The 17,685-nt window shown below is 41.1% G+C and overlaps 1 protein-coding gene across 15 annotated transcripts in view; it reads left to right on the plus strand.

Moving 5' to 3' along the window:
- dnmt3a (DNA methyltransferase 3 alpha) overlaps positions 1–17,685 on the plus strand; it is a 420,321-nt gene that overhangs the window by 397,480 nt on the left and 5,156 nt on the right. For 13 of the 15 annotated variants that reach the window (XM_033021452.1, XM_033021451.1, XM_033021454.1 and 10 more), the window contains one exon: positions 13,089–13,207. In XM_033021452.1, the coding sequence (XP_032877343.1) occupies positions 13,089–13,207 (119 nt within the window). Of the gene's footprint in view, positions 1–961; positions 1,084–13,088; positions 13,208–17,685 lie in introns of those variants that run through there. The other 2 variants (XM_033021464.1, XM_033021465.1) reach the window with 1 other exon arrangement.

Genomic DNA, 17,685 nt, shown 5'->3' on the forward strand with positions numbered 1-17,685 from the left:
TGTATTAACATTGGAAATATTATATTTTGCCCTTTCCATGATAATCACTGGATTGGGCAAGAAGCAACTCTCCCTTCAATTTTCTCCTTGATCTTGGAGACTTACCCTTCATTTTTTCTTTCTTTTTATATTGGGTGACACAACAATGAGTGTAGATTTAACAAGCACATAAATTTGACCCAGGTGAAAAAGGGCATGAAAAAGATGATCTGTGGTACCAAAATCCAAATCCAATTTTCTGATTTTCTCAAGCCACCCTGGTTAAAGAAGTGATGATTACTTTTGCATTTGAAGTTCTGCATACAACAGTAGAGCTCTAGATGACTACTCTGTCTGGAGAGGCAGGAGAACCGGTGTGTTAAGCTTCACCGCTGATATTCTCTATGCAATGTGTTTGATATTAGACGGAATATTGAGATGCAAATCCAACAGATTTTATGCTCCTTTCTTAAATGTGTTTTGCCTTGAGCTCTCATAACTTTATGGAGCTGTTTGATGAAGAACGTAGAGAATTTACTGTCTGGCCGCATCCTGTGTGGATTATGGTTTCTAATGCAGAGTAAGCAAATCTCATACTATTCCCTTGTCAGCAGGGCTTCGGATTGATCTTAGTCCAGCAATCGGCAAAACATTTTAAAATGGGGTAACTTTGTTCCATTGCTTGACATTTATGGGCTATGTCTTTTCTGCTGCTGACAAATAGTGCTGAATTTTTTTGAGGAACTACGCTCTGCTAGCTTATCCACCCAAGATCACTTGCTTTTCAAAGTATAGGTCAGATTTGATTGCAAATCCAAGGAGCTGAGCTGACATTATAATCTTACTGAGTTAAGGTGGGTGGGCTGCATTAAGCTTTCTTGTCCGAGTAATCTACTTAGCGTTGAATATAACACACCGTTTGTCTGCCCACTGTCCAGTTCTGTCTATTCCTGCAGTGATTTAGTCGCTGCTTGTCTTTCAGATTGGAAGTTAACCATTCTGTAGAGGGTTATCAAAGAGAACATCACTTTTGATGAATCTACCAAGTCACTGATGAAGACAACAATAGAGTGGGGCCAAGCACACTTTTCGAAGAACCCCCGCGTAGGTGTTTGAGATAAGAAGATAAGCATCCATTAACCATGACCTGGTGTTTACATCTTCTGAGTAAGAGTTGTATCCAGTTAAACAGCTCACAAATGTTACCACATGAGGGTTTCTTGTCAGTGTGGAGAATGCCAAACCCTCCCGAAGGTCTAACGTCAAAGTCTACTGTATTAGCCCACTGGACATCAAGAGAATCACTCAATTTTTGGATCTCGAGGACATCCTGCATCAACTGCTTTACTCTATCCTGTTATCAAACATCATAGGTTGCTCTAATCTAAGATGATGTACCAGCTACCGGTGCAGCGGTAGAGCTGCTGCCTTACAGTGCCAGAGACCCGGGTTCGATCTTGACTACGAGTGTTGTCTGTACAGAGTTTGCACGTTCTCCCTGTGACCGCGTGGGTTTTCTCTGGGTGCTCTGGTTTCCTTCGACACTCCAAAGATATAGAGGTTTGTAGGTTAATTGCCTTCAGTAAAAAATTGTAAATTGTCCCTAGTGTTTAGGATAGTACTAGTGTACAGGGTGATCGCTGGTCCGCGTGGATTTGATAGGCCAAAGGACCTATTTCCATGCTCTTTAGTCTAAAGTCTAAAGTAAAAGCTTCTCATTAACTGTGGTTTCCATGAGCTTTTAATACTTTTGCGTTTGGAGAGACTGGTCTGCAGTTCCCGGGGTCTGACTCTGATCCCATCCTTCAGATAGATACAATCTCATCCACTGTTGACCATGATAAGGTTGTGAACTCGGACACATGAGAAATTCTTTGTCGGAAACCTTTGTCTTGGAGCTCTGTAACATGGTGCATTTGGTGCAATTACTGTCTCTAAGCCATTATAATCTTTTTGATCATTTGCTCTTGACTTCTGTTGTTACATTTGATGATTCATTCAAGATGAGTGAGATATCATTTTATATAAAATGGCATGAGTTCACAATCTCATTCATGAAGTCAAAAGGACAAAGCCAAACCACATAAAATAGAATTGCCTGACAAAACAGACTTTTCCTAGGCTTATTCGTGAAAGAGATAAGGATTCCATGGGAGCACCTCCTCCTCCAGCCCTCTTGTACAGGAATGGTGTGCGGTTATGGGAGAGGGAAAATCACCTTTGAATAAGATAATTTCCTTTAAAGCTGCAAATATTTACACTTGAGGAAAGAAAACCCATGAATTTTACCCGATTCTCCGTAGATGCCCATTAATCCCCCCCCTTAAAATAGATGAGATTTTGGCTCCTTAAATTCAATCACCAAAAACTCTTTGCAAGTTCAGGAGCGTCTTCTGAAAACAAAAGCTCCAACATCAAGAGGATAAAGCAAACTCAGCTGAGGTCCAGCTAACGCATGGGGTTGTGATTAGATTTGCACTAATCATGAGCATACTGCATCCTCCCAAGCAATCTCTGGAAAGAAATCCTTGATCCAGGTATCAACACTCTATTTTATCCTTGCCAACTGTCAAATGGAGATGTAACTGTTGAGCTCTACATGAAACCGTTGACCCAAAATGTTGCCTGTCCATTTCCTCCACAGTTGCTGCTTGACCTGCTGAGTTCTCCCAGCATTTTGTGCTTTGATCAAGATTCCAGCATCTGCAGTTTTGTTGGGTCTCTATTTTATGGAGCTTTACTCCATAGTGGGCAGGTGCTCTCGACCTGCATGGGAAGGTAGACGCTCCCATGAGTCTCGGGCAGATGGGGCTCGTCAGCCTGGGAAGGCAGTTCATCTAGGAGAGGGAAAACTCTGATTTAAAGCCTCCACTGCCTTGTGGCCATATCCAGTCATGGAAAAGGCTTCTGGAGTAAACCTCAAGAAAATCCGGAGTCGGAGCACCTAAGGCAGTTCGTCGTAGTCTACAACCTCGCTCTGGCAGATCCTGCAACGGCGCTAGTGCCAAACTGTAATGGCCCTGCTGTTCCTTTGGATCGATCAGCGACATGGAGTGGAGGGGCGTGCTGCATGGGCAACAGCCTGTCCTCCATATGCCATTGCCCAGGCTTGCATCCTACCACACATCACCTACAAACTAGGATGCATCACCCATGGTCAGTCACGACTGAAGGGGGCCTACTACTCTTCTCCGTAGCTGAACTTCAATGAAAATTAAAATAAAACTGCAGATGCTGGAAATTTGAAACAAAGAATATGCTGGAAAATTTCAGTCCATAGTTCAATCAGCATCTGTGAAAGAAAAACAGTTAATGGTTTTGCTTGGCAAACCTTCATTAGAAATTGTCCAGTTTAGGATAGGCATGGGGCAGAATTTTGCCATTAACCATAGGCATGCTGTGATCCCGGGTTAGATCCTGGATTTCAAAGCAATGAAATGTATTGAATGGCTCCCTGGAACCTTAAAGTTGAAATAAAGATACCCACCTCAGGAAATTCAGAAAATAGGCTAGCCGTGTCATTTGTGATCTTGTGTGATGACATTGATGAGAACAGCTTTGTTCCTTTATTCATGCTGCAGTTGCTCAGCAGGTATCCCTGGCATTCAGGTTATGTAGGAGAATAGTGCAGGAACAGCTTCATATGGTATAATTCCTCTGTTTGCTTCCATCTGTCTGTCTGTCTGACGTGCCATATGGTCGGCCAAAAATGGACTTAAGATTTTGACAATGGAAGGAGCCTGAACTTGGTGCAATCAAACCTGCCTTTACTTGTGCACAGGCAACATTCTGCCTGCCTTGAACATAACAAAACGAAGAGAATTTGGCTTTTAAAATGTAGCTCTTGCATCCTTTATAGGAACATTAGAAATGTTTGAAAGCTTGCATTATACTGTCCTCAATACCAACAATTCAATAATTATATATTTGTGATATATTTGCATGTTTATGTATTATGTATTAGAACAATGTATATGCCAATTATATATTGATTAGGTTATTCAGATAATAACTTTTATAAAAATGTTTTTTTCTTTACTATGTCATTCCATGTCAATAGTTCTCAAGGTTTTCCTCCTTGGATGCAAGTAGACTGGATCGACCCAATATATGCATAATGTGCATTCACTCATTTCAATAGTGTGAATTTGCTCTTACCCATTTTCCTAGTTATACCATTAGAAAATATTATCGATATTGGCATAGTTTGGCCAAATGAATTATGTAGGGTGATTGATAAGAAGCGGTGATGATATTGTGATGGCACGCACAAGCTGGCACCTCTACAAAGTTAAAAACTAGATTAATGTACAGCAGCCAATAGTGTCATGTGCATACCAGCCTTTTCTTTCTCCACTGGGCTCTCACTGGGCTGAATTAATTGTATAAATCTACATAACCAAATGATCCTACTTCCAAACATTTAGAAACATAGAAAATAGGTGCAGGAGGAGGCCATTCGGCCCTTCGAGCCAGCGCCGCCAATCATTGTGATCATGGCTGATCGTCCCCTATCAATAACCCGTGCCTGCCTTCTCCCCATATGCCTTGACTCCACTAGCCCCTAGAGCTCGATCTAACTCTCTCTTAAATCCATCCAGTGATTTGGCCTCCACTGCCCTCTGTGGCAGGGAATTCCATGAATTCACAACTCTGGGTGAAAATGTTTTTTCTCACCTCAGTCTTAAATAACCTCCCCTTTATTCTAAGACTGTGGCCCCTGGTTCTGGACTCGCCCAACATTGGGAACATTTTTCCTGCATCTAGCTTGTCCAGTCCTTTTATAATTTTATATGTTTCTATAAGAATCCCCCTCATCTTTCTAAACTCCAGTGAATACAAGCCTAGTCTTTTCAATCTTTCCTCATATGACAGTCACGCCATCCCAGGGATCAATCTCGTGAACCTACGCTGCACTGCCTCAATCACAAGGATGTCCTTCCTCAAATTAGGAGACCAAAACTGTACACAATACTCCAGATGTGGTCTCACCAGAGCCCTATACAACTGCAGAAGTACCTCTTTACTCCTATACTGAAATCCTCTTGTTATGAAGGCCAACATTCCATTAGCTTTCTTCACTGCCTGCTGTACCTGTAAGCCAACTTTCAGTGACCGGTGTACAAGGACACCCAGGTCTCGCTGCACCTCCCCCTTACCTAACCTAACCCCATTGAGATAATAATCTGCCCCCTTGTTTTTGCCGCCAAAGTGGATAACCTCACATTTATCTATATTATACTGCATTTGCCCACTCACTCAACCTGTCCAGGTCACCCGGCAACCTCCTAACATCCTCTTCACAGTTCACACTGCCACCCAGCTTTGTGTCATCTGAAAACTTGCTAGTGTTGCTCCTAATTCCCTCTTCCAAATCATTAATATATATGGTAAACAGTTGCGGCCCAAACACCGAGCCTTGCGGCACTCCACTCGCCACTGCCTGCCATTCTGAAAAGGACCCGTTCACTCCTACTCTTTGCTTCCGGTCTGCCAACCAATTTTCTATCCATGTCAACACCCTACGCCCAATACCATGTGCTCTAATTTTAGTCACCAGTCTCCCGTGCGGGACCTTATCGAAGGCTTTCTGAAAGTCTAATTACACTACATCCACTGGCACCCCTTCATCCATTTTACTTGTCACATCCTCAAAAAATTCCAGAAGATTAGTCAAGCATGATTTCCCTTTCATAAATCCATGTTGACTTGGACTAATCCTTTTACTGCTATCCAAATGCCCCATTATTTCCTCTTTAATAATTGACTCTAGCATCTTTCCCACCACCGGTCAGGCTAACTGGTCTGTAATCCCCCATTTTCTCTCTCGCTCCTTTCTTGAAAAGTGGGATAACATTAGCTATCCTCCAATCCACAGGAACTGATCCTGAATCTATTGAACATTGGAAAATAATCACCAAAGCGTCCACTATTTCTAGAGCCACCTCCCTGAGGACCCTGGGATGCAGACCATCAGGTCCAGGGGATTTATCATCCTTCAGTCCCATTACCCTACCCAATACTATTTCTCGCCTAATGAAAATTTATTTCAGTTTCTCTACCCCCTTAGATCATCTGTCCTGCAGTACATCTGTGAGATTGTTTGTGTCTTCCTTAGTGAAGACAGATCCGAAGTACCTATTCAACTCTTCTACCATTTCCTTGTTGCCCATAATAATTTCACCCGTGTCTGCCTTCAAGGGACCTACATTTGACTTTGCTACTCTTTTTCCCTTAACATATCTAAAGAAGCTTTTTACTGTCCTTCTTTATATTCCTGGCCAGCTTCCCCTCGTACTTCATCTTTTCAGCCCGTATTGCCCATTTTGTTTCCTTCTGTTGTCCTATGAAAGTTTCCCAATCCTCTGGTTTCCGGCTACTCTTTGCTGTGTTATACATCTTTTCTTTTAGTTTTATTCTATCCCTAACTCTCTTGTCAGCCACGGTTGCCTCCTTCTCCCCTTAGAATCTTTCTTCCTTTTTGGAATGAAATGATCCTGCGTCTTCCGGATTATGCCCAGAAATTCCTGCCATTGCTGTTCCACCGTCATTCCTGCTAGGATCCCTTTCCAATCTACTTTGGCCAGCTCCCTCTCGTGCCTTCATAGTCCCCTTTGTTCAACTGCATCACTTCCATTTCCGATTTAACGTTGTTCTCCTCAAATTGCTGATTAAAACTAATCATATTATGATCACTACCTCCAAGCGGTTCCTTTACCTCGAGTTCTCTTATCATATCTGGTTCATTGGACAACACTAAATCCAGAATTGCCTTTTCTCCTGTCGGCTCCATTACAAGCTGCTCTAAGAATCCATCTCGGAGGCATTCTACAAACTCTCTTTCTTGGGGTCCTGAACCAACCTGATTTTCCCAGTCTACCTGCATATTGAAATCCCCCATCACCATAGTGGCATTACCTATGTTACATGCAAGTTTTAACTCCTGCTGCAACTTACCCCCTACATCCGGGCTACTATTTGGGGGTCTGTAAATAACACCAATTAGTGTCATCTTGCCTTTACAATTCCTCAACTCACTCCACAGTGACTCTACCTCGTCAGTCCCTATGTCTTCCCTTGCAAGGGACTGAATTCCATCCCTCACCAGCAGAGCTATCCCCCCCCCCCCCCTCCTCTGCCCACCTGCCTGTCCTTTCTATAGGATGTGTAACCCTGAATATTAAGTTCCCAGGCCCGATCCTCCTGCAGCCACGTCTCAGTAATCCCCACAATGTCATATCTACCAACCTCTAGCTGAGCCTCAAGCTCATCTACTTTACTTCTTATACTTCGCGCATTCATATACAATACTTTTAATTCCTTACGCATCTCACCTTTCACATTGATCCCTATTACACTTGGCCATACTCTCCTATCCCTTTGTGAGCTTCCTTTCCCGTTAATTCTGGGGTCATTAACCATCCCTTTACTCTCTTTCCCTTAAACTCCATCCTCGACTATCCCATTTGACACCCCACCCCCCTTATTCAGTTTAAAACCACCCGTGTAGCAGTGGCAAACCTGCCTGCTAGAATGCTGGTCCCCCACCTGTTTCGATGCAATCCGTCCCTTTTGTACAGTTCCCCCTTACTCCAAAACAGATCCCAGTGGTCTAAGAATCTAAATCCCTGCACCCTGCACCAGTTCCTCAGCCAGACATTCAGGTCCCGTATCTCCCTGTTCCTGCTCTCGCCAGCACGAGGAACTGGAAGCAAACCGGAGATAACAACCCTGGAGGTCCTGCTTTTCAGCATTTTTCCGAGCTCTCTAAAGTCACGCTGCAGAATATTTATCCCCTTCTTTCCGACATCGGTTGTGCCAACATGCACTACCACTTCCAGCTGTTCACCTTCGTCCTTGAGGATTTTCTGCACTCTGTCCGTGACATCCTGGATCCTGGCACCAGGAAGGAAACACACCATCCTCGAATCCCGTCTGTTGCCCCAGAAACCCCTGTCCATACCTCTCACAATGGAGTCTCCCACTACAATGGCGTTGCCTGACGTTGGCCTCTTTGGTTTTGGCTCAACAGCCCTTTTTGCTTCGCAAGCCAGTCCGCCGCTCAGTGTGATAACGTCTTCTGTCCCGACAGCTTCTAAGTGGACGAACCTGTTCACAATAGGTACAACACCCGGAGACGTTTGCATTCCAAGTTTCCCTCCCTTTCTCACCGTCACCCACCTTCTCTCTTCCAGTACCTTAGGTGTAACAATCTTACTGTAGGACTTGTCGAGGAACGACTCAGTTTCTCGGACGAACCTGAGGTCATCCACTTGCTTCTCCAGTTCCCCAACACGGTCCTTCAGGAGCTGTACCTGGATGCACTTCTCACATTTGTAGCAGCCAGAGGCACCAGCAGTGTCCTTGACCTCCCACGTACTGCAAGCATCATACTGAATCAGCTTTGGTTGGTTTTAAAGCATTTTAGGATACAGCATCATTGTTTGTTTTATGTGGTACTTTGTCTAATAATGTTTGGAGCAGCATTGTACATGCAGAAATGTTGGTATGCTATTTAATTCATTAGGTAAATGTTAGCATTTAATTGTTGTTCTGAGCTTCAAAAAAATGCAGAATGGGTTGGATGCCATTTTGTAGAACCAAAATTATGATGTTGACCTTCAATTATTTCTGTTGTCACATTCAAATTGAGCGGACAGTTCAAGCTAAGTATCCAAGATTGCCAGCTGATCCCTGCTGCAGCTGAACTATTTAAATGACATATTTAAACAGACATTGACAATAGTGACTATGATGAATGTGTTTTGTGGAAATCAGGGCTCTGAGGAAATTCTCCAACCGTACGCAGGGAAAGTATTTACAGATAGTTTGATAATGTATATATCTTTTGATATCAAATCAGCTTGCGACTGATCTTTGTATATTTATTCCCAGGTTATGTTTCATTTTCATTTCATTGTTAAATGCCAATATATGTAGACATTATTAATTACTTCAGTGACTTTTAATTCTATTATGTACATAAATTGTTCATTTCTGTTTTTATATTAGCAGTCTTTAGAATAAAATGGGATAGATAGGAAAGGAATATCTTTATCTTATGTGCTGTGAATTGTATGGAGAGCTAAACTAGTTTGTACAGTCCCATTATACTGCCTTAATGTCGGCCTCCATAATGCGGCAATAGAAGGATACTTCTTACCTACACATACCCCTGAGTGAGGTTATCTTTTAAGAGTAAAATTCCCATGCAAATATTATTTTGTTTCATTGGTTATATATTTATACCAAAATCCCCTGAATTTGTGTAACCAATTCACAAATAATTTGATGAATCAAAAGTGAATGTTACTTAAAAACAGAGCAAATTTACTATATTCTCATTGTACTAAAGGTTCACGTTTCAAAAAATTGGGTTGGTGCAATGCACAGATATTTTTTCTTGGACTCCAATACCCAACAAGGTGGAATCTTTCATCTGATTATTCTGGATGTGCTCAAATACAGCATTTGTAACCACATTGCCACCGAGTTACACATTCAGGAACAAAAATCAGTACTTCCAGTTGAAAGCATATACCCACTTATATATTCCTAATTATTGATAATGCTGAGAAAGAAGATGTGATAAGGTGAAAAATAATTTTCCATGAGTCCTGAACTTAAATTTTTTAATTCAAAAATTCTGTTCTCATTCCTTTTTGTCAGCTGATTAACAACAATAAATGCCAGGACCATGAAACTGATGTGCAAGCTTGACAGACTCCTTTATCAATATCCAGTATCCTGTTAATGGAAATTTACTTATATTAAATATTGATCAGACCAGAGCCATTGTTGTGATCCTTTCCCCCATCTCATAATAAAGTTAGGTAGGCACAAAATGCTGGAGTAACTCAGAGGGACAGGCAGCATCTCTGGAGAGAAGGAATGGGTGACATTTCGGGTCGAGACCCTTCTAAAAGTCAGACCCTAATAAAGTTAGTTTCTCAGGCATGAACTGCATTCCTATACCCGGCAACTGTCTGACAGTGGACAAGGCCTTCACAACTTTCGTGCCATATCTGACCCCAATCTGAGATCCTATCTGTAAATTTATGGATTCAGGCGGCACGGTGGCACAGCAGTAGAGATGCTGCCGTACAGCGCCAGAGACCCAGGTTCGATCCTGACTATGGGTGTTTGACTGTATGGAGTTTGTACTTCTCCCGGTGACCTGCGTGGGTTTCCTCCCATACTGCAAAGATGTGCAGGTTTGTTGGCTGATTGGCTGGGTATAATTCTAAAGTGTCTGTAGTGAGTACAGCATAGTGCGAGTGTTCAGGGATCGTTGGTAGACGTAAACTCAGTGGGCCGAAGGGGCAGTTTCCACGCTGTATCTCTAAACTAAATTAAATGGAACTAAATCAGCAAGATTATTTGCTTCCACTTGATTCACCTCGGCTTTAGCATCGATACAGCTGTTGAATGTGCTAACTTTTGCATGAGCTTAAACCAAGACCATTTCTGCTTTCTCAATGAGAACAATCCCTTGCCACAATCTTGAAGAAGAGCAGAGCAGTGACCATGAGACCCTAATGGATATTGATCCTTCAATCAATATAAGTTAAAAAATCAGATTGATCTTTCTGTGTGCAAATTTGTCACTCCAATTCCCATTCTACTGTAATTAGCTGCTTGATATTAAAGTATAGTTAAGCAACCTGAGGTTGCCATGTCTTTGTAAGAATTGTGTATGCAAATGCATTCTTACAATATAATATTTAACAGTGAAGAAATAGAACAAGTTACACACAATTCCGATTCAATTGTATAACACTGAGAGTCTTTCTAAAGCCATGCATCCTCTGGCATTGTGGTAAGGGATTTGTTCTCAAGCAAACGCAAACTCTTCAGCCATCTTTCCTCCCTGCCATTTGGATAAGTAATGTGCAAAATAGAACTCTTAGATCAAGAGTTTATAGCTATTAACGAATATGATGATGAACTCATCTGAGGACAAAAGCTCACAGGCTATTTCCAGTGAGATATTTACAATCAATCCCTGCTGAAATCACAGGGTTTGGAATTTAATGATATTAGTGGTTGGTTAGGATAAAATGTTAAACTGTGAGAATTTTAGCACTAAACAAGCTTTGAAACTAGCCACCTGAGAAACCTCAGTATTTCAAGTTTGGCAGGCATAGACTATAGTGTAATGTTGAAGGAAAAAGTTACTTTTAATGTCTGATGCAGTAAAGATTGGTTGAATACGATTACTTAAAAATAAACCAGTAACCACGAAGAGATTTGTTACACGTAATTATGTCTGGTACAGTTATTTTCAAAAGGCTTAATGCGAAGATATCTTGTTTTATTTAAGTAAGTGGCAGAAGATTGCTGATATTTTTAACCAAAATTAGTGCACCTCATGACAAATGTATGCAGCAGAACAGTTCTGATACTATTTTCATCAAAAGTAGGCTAACTGGAAACATGTTAGTGTTATATACATCATAACACAGTAGATGAAGCAATAATTTACAGAAAATGGCTGGCCCCATTATAGCATTTGTCAGCTGGTTTGTAGCAGGTTGATAAGTACTTTCTCTGCAGTGCACATTTGCAGTATTCCCTGTTATTGTTCCTTTATTGCAAAGTGAGCAGAGGAAATCACAATAAACCTGGAGCTGAGACTAAAGGGTGAGGAGCGAGCGAGCGAGCGAGGCAACGTTGGGGATGAATGTTGGGTAAATGGGTCAAGGAATGTGTTGGATGTGAGGTAGGACTGATTTCTGGAGATAGGATTAGCAGTTTATCAGGGTAGGATAGTGGTCAAGGAGTAGGATTGGAAAAAAGTTTTGAAGTTAAAGAATTGAACATTGTAGCCGGTCAGGCATAAATTGCAAGGTACAACAGACAAAGAGTTTGGGAGTAGAATTTGCATCTAATCAGGGAAGTAGTGTTGATAAGATAGGCAATTTAGGATTGAATTGGGTGAGGAATTGAGTGATATCAGTGGTTGGGTTGAGTAAAGTGGTTGATTACTTTTTAATAGGATTGATAGTTGAGGGGATAGAATTAATACATAGGGCTACGAATAGAATGCAGAGGAGGTTGGTGAGGCAGGTACTATCACAACAATTAAAAAACATTTGGACAGGTACATTGATAGTCAACCAATCATAAAGTGCCAATATCATGTACAAAATGCAAAAGGAATAATATTACAGAGCTGAGGAAATTCCTCTAACGATTCAGTCATTATTAATGCAAGTGTCACCGAAACAAGAAGTGTGGTGAGGAGGTCAGCTTTCATTGACTAGAATTATCAGGTAAAATATTTGTGCCAAGAAATTGGTTCACATGATGCCACATTTTTAATGTTCTGTGATACAATTTCAGGTATATCATGAAAGTTTCATGGTCGACAGTTATTGTTTTGTGTCACTGGATAAGCTTCCAATGGATCACCACATGAGCATGGTCATTTCTAAATGTTTATATCTATGACATATGTTGTTGATGAGCCATTCATGCAAAGGCATATTCTTACAGTGTTTGGGCGGCAGGTTGTGCATGATTTAAAGTTAATCAGACTCAGTGGAAACTCAGTTGGTGATGGAAACTGACCGGGTAGCCACTCACAAAGCTGTTCTTCAGACCCTTTAAATCTTCTGCATCCAGAACAAACACTGAACATCATATCAAGCTAACAAACTTGATCTTTAACCTGTAACCAATGGACAACCCAATGACCAAAACTTGGGATGACCAATCACACCTTAGTCACCTCAAAGCTTGATTACCAATTGTCCCCCAACAATACACATTCCTATCTATCAATTCTCCCACCCAACCACCAATCTGTCTTCCTCAACCACCAATTTTACCCACTGCCAAACAGGATTGCAAAGACTTCAAATTTATTTTTTTATATATTTGTTCAATTCCAGAAATGCTACATTTGTTTCGCTTGTTTTTATATTTGTGTGTGGAGCATCTCACTAACATGGCCTACAACTCATGTTATACCAAGAATGGTACAAAAATATGTTTACAAATGCCATTGTTCTTCAATAAGTTATTGTAAAATGTAAACAATAGTTTCATTATTTTAGGATTTTTGTTTGCTTTTTTTTGTCCTAAGCTTAACTTTTTTCTTTTAGTTCAACAAAGTGCGAACCATCACCACTAGATCTAATTCTGTCAAGCAGGGCAAAGATCAGCATTTCCCAGTCCTAATGAATGAGAAGGAAGACATTCTCTGGTGCACTGAAATGGAAAGGTACATTTGTTTAATCCATATTTGATCTCAGTTTTTTCACTTTCACTTCTTATAGTTAGTGCAGTAAATTGAACGTTGATGTGGCATGGTTTAATAAAAAGTATTTTGTTTTGTTGGAGAGCATTCCCAAATATTCTGCCACTCATCACTTGGGGGGGAAGGACAGTTGGCAAAATATCCAAAACTGTTTTAATATTTGTAAAATATAAAATTACAACTAATATAAATTTCCTTTTTAATGTGACCTTGAATTTTAACTCTTCACCTCTCCCTGTACCTATTTGTTTCATTTGCTAACTCTTTATTTACTTACTAAGCTTCCAACAGGTTTTTTTAAATACTTTTCGTGGATATTCCCAATTTCAGAGATCTTTAACAAGATCACATGCAGCTAATGGTTTTGTTAGTCATTACCAGTACATCCAATGGCCTGTACTTGTATCATATATTTCACAGAAAGAATTAGAGATAATACTTTGAGTCAATATTTGGATCTAATATTACAGGGGGATAAGACTGCTAGTCTGTGGAACATTTTGTGCCATTTTATCATTCAATGTAGCCTTCAATTTCACCGAGCTATTCAGTCCAAAATCGTACGTCTATTATGTAGAAACATAGAAACAGAGAAAATAGGTGCAGGAGGATGCCATTCGGCCCTTCGAGCCAGCACCACCGTTCATTGTGATCATGGTTGATCGTCCCCAATCAATAACCCGTGCCTGCCTTCTCCCCATATCCCTAGATTCCACTAGCCCCTAGAGCTCTATCTAACTCTCTCTTAAATCCATCCAGTGATTTGGCCTCCACTGCCCCCTGTGGCAGTGAATTCCACAAATTCACAACTCTCTGGGTGAAAAAGTTTTTCTCACCTCAGTCTTAAATGACCTCCCCTTTATTCTAAGACTGTGACCCCTGGTTCTGGACTCGCCCAACACTGGGAACAATTTTCCTGCATCTAGCTTGTCCAGTCCTTTTTATGATTTTATATGTTTCTATAAGATCTCCCCTTATCCTTCTAAACATCAATGAATACAAGCCTAGTCTTTTCAATCTTTCATATGACAGTCCCGCTATCCCAGGGATCAATCTTGTGAACCTACACTGCACTGCCTCAATCACAAGGATGTCCTTCCTCAAATTAGGAGTCCAAAACTGTACGCAATACTCCAGATGTAGTCTTACCAGAGCCCTATACAACTGCAGAAGAACGTCTCTACTCCTATACTGAAATCCTCTTGTTATGAAGGCCAACATTCCATTAGCTTTCTTCACTGCCTGCTGTACCTGCATGCCAACTTTCAGTGACCAGGGTACAAGGACACCCAGGTCTCGCTGTACCTCCCCCTTACCTAACCTAACCCCATTGAAATAATAATCTGCCCCTTTGTTTTTGCCACCAAAGTGGATAACCTCACAATTATCTTTATTATACTGCATCTGCCACGCATCTGCCCACTCACTCAACCTGTCCAGGTCACCCTGCAACCTCCTAACATCCTCTTCACAGTTCACACTGCCACCCAGCTTTGTGTCATCCGCAAACTTGCTTGTGTTGCTCCTAAGTCCCTCTTCCAAATCATTAATATATATGGTAAACAGTTGCGACCCCAATACCGAGCTTTGCGGCACTCCACTCACCACTGCCTGCCATTCTGAAAAGGACCCGTTCACTCCTACTCTTTGCTTCCGGTCTGCCAACCAATTTTCTATCCACGTCAACACCCTACCTCCAATACCATGTGCTCTAATTTTCGTCACCAGTCTCCCATGCGGGACCTTATCAAAGGCTTTCTGAAAGTCTAGATACACTACATCCACTGGCTCCCCTTCATCCATTTTACTTGTCACATCCTCAAAAAATTCCAGAAGATTAGTCAAGCATGATTTTCCTTTCATAAATCCATGCTGACTTGGACTAATCCTTTTACTGCTATCCAAACGCCCCATTATTACCTCTTTAATAATTGACTCCAGCATCGTTCCCACCACCGAAGTCAGGCTAACTGGTCTGTAATTCCCCGTTTTCTCTCTCGCTCCTTTCTTGAAAAGTGGGATAACATTAGCTATCCTCCAATCCACAGGAACTGACCCTGAATCTATTAAACATTGGAAAATGATCACCAATGCGTCCACTATGTTTAAAGCCACCTCCCTGAGGACCCTGGGATGCAGACCATCAGGCCCAGGGGATTTATCAACCTTCAGTCCCATTAGCCTACCCAATACTATTTCTCGCCTAATGAAAATTTATTTCAGTTCCTCGACCCCCTTAGATCCTCTGTCCTCCCGTACTTCTGGGAGATTGTTTGTGTCTTCCTTAGTGAAGACAGATCCGAAGTACCTGTTCAACTATAAAATTATGAAGTGGTCCAAGGACTGCAGCCACATCCAGTCTATGTTTTAATTTCCCTGACAAAGCAGCAAAGGCTGCACATAAATACAAGCAGAGACTGAATTATTTGTTATTTACTGGGTCTTCATCATGGTGACGTTGGATTTGCAGGCTGATGCCTCCATTATGTGTTGTTTGTCCAGTCCACATCTTGGCAACACCAATTTATTTTCTAATCCTTCTTGTTAGCCCTTCATCTATTTAATTCCCGAGTATAAATCTATTCCCCCATTAAAACACCTCAATTCAATGAAATGTTACCATTTCTGAGGTCCTCACAAATTGCTGGTCAGGATTAAATAATATCATCGCTGTTCAATGGAATAACCAAAGGCCATTATCTCACAAATCTAAAGCTATTAATTAATTGCTCTGACCTTGCTGAGAGTTCATAACATAACTGTTAGTCACCTTTCTTATCTTTAAGCTTAGCAATGAATTCAAAACAGATATAATTTATTTAATGTTCACTCACTGCTTCATTCCTCAAAACTGAAATGAGTATTGCCAGTTGGCATGGTGTATTGATTTAGGAAATTTCAAATATCTATTCCATTTTGTATTTTGGCCTACAATTTATTTCTTAAACTTTGCGCGGTGGCGCAACGGTAGTGTTGCTGCCTTACAACGCTTGCAGCACCAAAGACCCGGGTTCGGTCCTGACTACGGGTGCTGTCTATATGGCGTTTCTACGTTCTCCCCGTGACCACGTGGGTTTCCTCCGAGATCTTCGGATTCCTCCCATACTCCAAAGACGTACAGGTTTGTAGGTTAATTGGCTTGATACAAGTATAAAACATTATCCCTAGTGTATGTAGAATAGTGCTAATATGCGGGGATCTCTGGTTGGTACATACTCGGTGGGCCAAAGGTCCTGTTTCTGCACTGTATCTCTAAAACAAAAAGAACTAAAACTTTCGTAATTAACCATTACTGTCACATTGTTTGCTTCTTTCATTGCTACCTGGTGTGTATGCACCTTCTTCACTTTACAACAGTGTGCTGAAAGTGATAAATTACTCCCACTGCAACCTTTTTATTTTCCCAAATTTAATCTATATTGGTTTTCAGGTCCCTCCTTTGTACTGTTATGGTTCTCTCGTGTATGAAGTCCCAATTTTCACTATATAACCTGGACCTTGGTGTATTTCAGTCACAGTCTTACACATATGCTTCAAATGCCTCGATGTTATTCATAGTATGATGATATGTATACGAATTAGGGAATTACATGCTGTTATGTGGCAGTTTCTGCATTTATACTCCTAGAGGCTGCTTGCAGGACCTGGAAAATCACAAGTAACCTGTCCTTTCATTTTCTTGCTAGCAGCAGCAACATGTCAAAAATTGACTGCATCAAATCAAATGAACTATTTCGTTTAGTTTAGCTTTTTTGGTTCATGCCAGTCAGTGGAAAGATTGTACATGATTACAATCAAGCTCTCCACAGTGTACAGACACAGGGTAAAAGGAATAACGATTAGTGCAAGATATAGTTCAGTAAAGTCTGATTAAAGATAGTCCAAGGCAGCTTCAATCGAACTTGATATGCTTGCATTTATCTCTTGAGCATAGAATGGACAGAAAACATAACTATTATGTAGTGAATTAACTTGCACCCATTCTGTATGGAAGTTGATTCCACGGTTAAATTCACACTGCTCAGTTTTAACGCGAACGGGTGGTTATCTAAAATGGACAGCTGATGGAAACAGTTCATCTAGCAACTACAAGTGAATAAATAGATAATAAAGATTTTAAAACTGCAAATGTTGGAAATTCGAATGGAAGATATAAACAGAAGGTCCAGGGGATAAAACCTATTCATGTATTGGGTCCTAGACCTATTTATTAATGAAATAGATATGTTCCTTACCCCACTCCACATTTCGTTTGAAAACCACAGCCTAACTCACCATCCATGCATGGTTCAAAAGGGATACGTTCCCCTGAATTCAACCAATTTCTCCACCATAGGCCTGCTATATCCACAATAATAACTCAAGTGCACAGTTGGCACATTTTGAATAAATGTCTCCTGTGACCGTAGCAAAATTCTGAATCAACGGTGACACCCCCATGC

Source organism: Amblyraja radiata, chromosome 5 (assembly GCF_010909765.2).
Source record: "Amblyraja radiata isolate CabotCenter1 chromosome 5, sAmbRad1.1.pri, whole genome shotgun sequence".
Taxonomy (NCBI): Eukaryota; Metazoa; Chordata; class Chondrichthyes; order Rajiformes; family Rajidae; genus Amblyraja; species Amblyraja radiata.